General features: G+C 33.4%; 1 protein-coding gene across 2 annotated transcripts; it reads right to left on the reverse strand.

Annotated features, from left to right (window-relative positions):
* Positions 1-1910: 1910 nt before the first annotated feature.
* On the reverse strand, positions 1911-5343 carry LOC106771254 (guanine nucleotide-binding protein subunit gamma 2). 2 transcript variants are annotated; one of them, XM_014657202.2, is made up of 4 exons: positions 4936-5329; positions 2611-2663; positions 2366-2410; positions 1911-2266 (listed from the first exon to the last, which is right to left on the reverse strand). In XM_014657202.2, the coding sequence occupies exons 1-4, from the start codon at positions 5074-5076 to the stop codon at positions 2182-2184; spliced, it is 324 nt and encodes a 107-aa protein (XP_014512688.1). In that variant the 5' UTR covers positions 5077-5329; the 3' UTR covers positions 1911-2181. The 2 variants fall into 2 exon arrangements, with proteins under 2 accessions (XP_014512688.1, XP_014512689.1); XM_014657203.2 differs by having other exon boundaries at positions 2187-2266; positions 2366-2415; positions 4936-5343.
* Between the last annotated feature and the right edge of the window lie 249 nt (positions 5344-5592).

A 5592-nucleotide genomic window follows, 5' to 3' on the forward strand; every position in this document is an offset into this window, starting at 1 on the left:
TCTGATGTAGACATCTAGGCAAGTCTTAATTGACCTCATAACATATCTCAAACTGCCTAAAATAGTTCATAACACTTACCTGAAAATCTCACTACTCAAAACCCAATAATTTAAACTTAAAATCAACCAACACACCATCAAAGCATTACTAACTCTTCTTAGATCAAATTTCCACTAATTAACAGTTCTAGCAAGACTTGATTCACCTCTAACTATCCTTTAAAACTATATTTAATCATCCTAACCCCTAACTCACAAACTTACCTATCAAACCTTTCATTTTTTACCAAAAACACCTATAACAAAATCAAATTCAATTCTTTTCCATATTCATCACAACCAAAACATTAAACAACATCATTCATCATACACTTGGGGTTTAGCACAAGCATTTTACATCCATCCAATTCCAAATCATTACTTGTTCAAGAAATATGATTTTCGGATTTGGAAAAAGGTGAGGTAAAACTCACATGTTTTTTACTCCATTTTAAGAACAAATTCATCAAAAACTTCATATTCATACATGCAAACACATTAGAACGAATTTTCATCATCATTCCTATCATTAAATCCATTAAAACTCTTCACATTTTGTAGAACTTTCATCAAACAATACATGTGTATTTTTTTTCATATTCAAAGTTAGTTCCCCTTACTTGAAAAACTTCACAGTACAGCTCAAAGGATGACTCACGGTGCTTGACCCAACAAGAACCTAACGAAACCCTACAATCCACCAAAATGGTGGTAGAAGCAGCTCTTACAACTCCGTTTGAGCTAGAAAGTGAAGAAAAGAGATTTCTAATCACATGCAAAGTAGAACCTTTGCATGATCAAAACCCTAAAAGCAAGGAGAAGGGGAAGAACAGCTTACCGGCTGGAGAATAAGATGCTAATCGGTTCAAGTCGAAGCTCTCGATTTCGGGAACACGTGGACGCCACCAAATCGAAAATGCAATGATTCAGTAAAGAGATTTGGTAAAGAGAAGATAGAGAGAAAGAAAGGGAAACTTTCTAGAGAGTAGATCGTTCTTAAGAAAATGAGTTGAATGTTTTAGAAAGTTCAGCAAAAATATTAGAAACTGTTTTCCCTTTTTACTAAAATACCCACCCTTTTTAATTAATGATGTTTTCACCCTTTTAATATGTGTGTACATATTTATATATATCAAGGGTCTTACAAGGACAATGTCAAAACAATAAAACAATAGTAATATATATAAGAGAACAGTGAGAAGGTCTAGAACTGAAATAAAATAACTAATGATATGGCTAGAAAATGAGAAGTATATTCATTGAAGTAAATATAGTAAATCTTCACATGTTGTCATTGTGACATTTTTGGACACATTCTAATTCGGTTAGATTATTGATCGTATTTAATATTGCATTGATAATGGACCATGCTTACAAAATTAACAATACGAAACAAACAAGGGAAACTCAAACGTTTAGCAGGGCCTACCACTCCAAACGCGATGGGCCACTGAAGGCAGTTCTGATCAGTGGTCAAGGGTCCGATAGTGAAGTAGGGGTGCCGCCGCATTGAAGAAAAAGAAGAGGAACAATGCGTGGGGGGAAAGAAAAAAAAAGGCTAAGGTTTATTTAAATTTCCATTAAGGGTATTTTGATATTTTCACATCCACTACGCAATCTTATCAAATTTAATTGTGAAATTTGCTTTCCTAACCTCCAATTGGTTTTGCCCAATAAAACTAGTAATCATTCATGATTTATTAAATGTCCCACGGTCGACTAGAGATAAGACTAAATTATAATATATAAATAGAGTGTAAATCTCATCTGACAAACCGATCTGACAAACCAATTTTATAAAGATAAGTTAAATTAAAAATCTACTTTCTAATATGAATGTTGCTGAAATACGTGGCAAGGCACAATAAGAGTTTGCTTAAGATTATTAAAAGCAGAAATAATAACAGTTCTTCGTTGATTACAGTTAATGAATGTGAGTAGACATTAACAGTATTCATCATAATGTAATGTATTGAAAGGAAGGAGCCGTAAAAGAATTAGTGTTGCATGGTATAAGATGTGATCAAGCATTTTGTTCACTTGCAGAGTCACTTTAATGTAGTTACATGTGGCATGGCATGGCATACTATTTGCAAGGCAAGGCAAGGCAAGGCAAGGCAAGGCAATTCACACAGCTTTAAATCAAAGTATCCAACATCTACATGCTTGTGGATCTTGAGGCCCTTCAAACCATCTATCCCATAAGAGGTTTACAGGTCCATGGACTCTGTCAGGAGATAAAATTGATGATTAGAACTCACTTCACTTACAAGTTTACCACCAAAATGAAATTAAAAGTAAAGATGTACGTAATATAGCCATTTACTCTGGGAGTAGTGGATCAGGCCTACTTTCCATGTTTTGTAGCAAGCTGCACTACGTCAAGTGAAATTGTTTAGGCTCAGCATATTGCAGCAAACCACACATAAGAGAAGTATTTTAACATAGGCAAGTCCAACGAGTCTGTTTCAGATTTACATATTATAAAAATATACTACCCTGAGCTTTTATAGGGATATTCTTATTTCTCCTTTCACAAAGAATAGAAACAAGTAATGAAACAGTACTTACTCCGTGCATATGGTGGATACGTTTTCTGTTTTCTCAAGCTCTTCCAGTTCTTCCTGTATAACATCCGAGCAAAGAGAATGAATCCAAATGAAATGACAAATGCAGGAAAACATGATTTTTCAAAGGGGCTAACTGTTTGCTTTGGCTTCCACTAAAAGAAAACATTCAACTTGGTAATGTACCATAACGTTGATTTAATAGATTTGGGGGGGAAAATGCAATATAACCTCTTGTGAAACATTCACGGATATAACAAGAATGATGGGAACCATGAGCTTGATTGGTTTGAGAAAACATTTGTGTCTTTTACAAATAATTACAAAACTGCTACCTACCTCATTTTAACTTTGCTTTCTTTCATAAACATTTTCATGGAAACAGTAAGTGGTTTTTTGTAACTATTTGTGAAAATAAGAAATGAAAATAAAGATGTTTTCTCACGCCAAACAGACCTAAATGACCAAATTTTATGTATTTTTTACAGGTCATGGGAACCTTATTAAAACAATATGATTGAGCATAGATTAAGAAAAAAGATAAGGATTACAGAGAATGAAATTAGTTTTATGTCAGGAAGGTCTACAACAGAAGCTATTTTGTCATCTACATGGGCTAATGAAAAGATATGAAAGTAAAAAAAAAAAGATAATTATGCTTGATTTTATTAACTAGGGAAAATAAATATTCTAGTGCTATTGAAAGTGTTGTATAATGCTTTGGAAAAGAAGGGCTGTGGCTTATATCTAAATTATACAAGACATATATGATAAGATAACTGGCCTGAAAACTCCCAGAGACTAAGAACTTTCCTTCAAAGTCTGTATTAGGCTTAGCCTTCTGTAATCAATCTAATCTAGGATGAGCTCACCATGGAACATACAAAATATTATCCCTAAATACAAACTATTCATGGATGATATAGTTCAAATTTTAGAATCAAATGCTAACTCTAAACTTGAGGTTTCGGAACATACTTTGGAAATAAAGATTTTCAGTACAATAAGAGTAAAACAAATTATATGCGTTGCAATTTAAAAAAGACGAGTATAATTTATAAGTAAAAATGGGAGATGTCATATCACAAGTTTCTAAGTTTAAATGTCTAAAACCAATAATACAAAATGATAAGGAGAGTATTCAAGACGTCACACGCAAGATGCAAGTTAGGTGGTTGAAATGAAATAAGGCATTGAAGCTTTCTTGTACTGTTAGGAGTATAATTCACAAGCTCAAAGGGGAATTTTCTCTCTTATTATACAACTGGCAATACTCAGTTGTAAAGAATATTAGACTCTATAGGAGTAACACAAGAAAAAAATGATAGTAATACAAGTAAGAATGTTAAGATGAATGTATGATCATAAAGAAAATATACGATACAGAATAACTGATGTTATTGAGGAATAGATGACAAAAAATTAAATAAAAGGTTTGGCAATCAAGAAAGACAACAACTATAGCTTATCTCACTAAGTAATGTGGGTAAAATAACACCATTCGTCTTGGTTAGAGACCAAATCTTCACAAATATTATTTATCATGAGATCCCTCATAACAACCTCCTCCAACTTTCAATGCAACCGTTTCACCAAGGAGCAGTGAAGATAATTTCAAATAGGACAACTTTTCATTGCATCAAAATATGTATAACTGAGTAGCTTAAGAATAAGGAACAAAATATAAAAGATCTGGAGCAAGTTGATTTCTTAAACTAAATTGATAATTGCTATACTGCAATCTTCACCTTTAAATAACAAATGAATTGTTATTTAGGAACAGCTCAACCAGAGAAATAGACAGTTGCCATTGCAGCCATTGCAGAGGATCAAAATTGTTCTCAATGTAAAAAACTTAACTAGAAAGGTTGACACACTAGAATCACGAGAGAGAAGCATAAAAATTGAAAGTCCTTTGCACTAATTTATCAAGCATGAAATAAAACAGAAAAACCAACAAGCAGATTCCTTATATCTAAACAGAGAATCTTCTAAAGGACTGGTCCCATTGATTCCACAAATAACTTGAAATTTGAAATCTAACAAACAAACTAGGGAGAAAAATTTGAAACTAAACGAATACCTAACTATGACCCTAAGAGAAAAAATCAGAAACAAATACGCGCAAATCATTAAGAAGCAATCATTTTTTAAAATTTTCTTCACTATGCTGTTTTGTCTGTTTTAATTTTTTCAGCAATGAACAAGCATGCACACTATAAACAAACCGCAGTAGGAAATTTTTAATTCTACAACATTTCTAGTACTAACTACATTTCCAAAATTGAAGAAAAATTATAAAATAGAAGAGAGAACAAAGTGAACTAACTTGAAGAAACTTGGAGTCTTGGTCGAGACGCTTCAATTCAGCAAGAATCCGGTGTCTGCCTCTCTTATCGGTTCCTCCTGCACCCGCAGCTGAAACAGCAACGGTTTCTTCATCAGCGGACGACGCCGTTTCAGACGCCATAAGAAAGCGTCAGCTACCACATTCAGCAAAACACCCCACCTTGCTTGCAACCTCGCCTGTGCTTAATATGACACAGATCTGAAAGACTAAGCAATAATAACAATATTAACAGTAACAATTATTCACATTATTGTTATTACAGAGAAAAAGGAACTCTGAACTCTTAAGGGCTTATGCTGCTTTTCTCTAATCCTATTCCTCGCTAAAGCCCTTTCTCTTTCTACATGTGCACCGCGCTCTCTTCAAAATCCAAATTATATACCCATCAAAAAGCGAGCCTTTTCTTCTCTCTCTTGCTGTCATTTTCATGCCCTTAAACTCAGCTTAAGTGATAACCATTAGTAAGACACTGTTGCAATCAAAGGTGCTCCTTTTTTTTTTTCTTCATAACTTGGATAATAATGATTAAGAAGAAGTTCATCCTTCTATTTATTCTTTATTCCCTTTATTTAATTATAATGCAAGTTTTTGGTTTCTTAATTCTGCACTGTTCAGAGTTCAGACTGTGATGCTTTA

Source organism: Vigna radiata, chromosome 8, assembly GCF_000741045.1.
Source record: "Vigna radiata var. radiata cultivar VC1973A chromosome 8, Vradiata_ver6, whole genome shotgun sequence".
Lineage (NCBI taxonomy): Eukaryota > Viridiplantae > Streptophyta > Magnoliopsida > Fabales > Fabaceae > Vigna > Vigna radiata.

Bases quoted from the DNA above. Each gene is read 5' to 3' on its own strand.
- LOC106771254 (XM_014657202.2), bottom strand. From the start codon at position 5,076: ATGGCGTCTGAAACGGCGTCGTCCGCTGATGAAGAAACCGTTGCTGTT. The intron at 2,411-2,610 runs GTAAGTACTGTT...GACGTAGTGCAG, and splicing joins GTATCCACCATATGCACGGA to CTTGCTACAAAACATGGAAA. The intron at 2,267-2,365 runs GTAAATGGCTAT...ATCTCCTGACAG, and splicing joins CCTGATCCACTACTCCCAGA to AGTCCATGGACCTGTAAACC.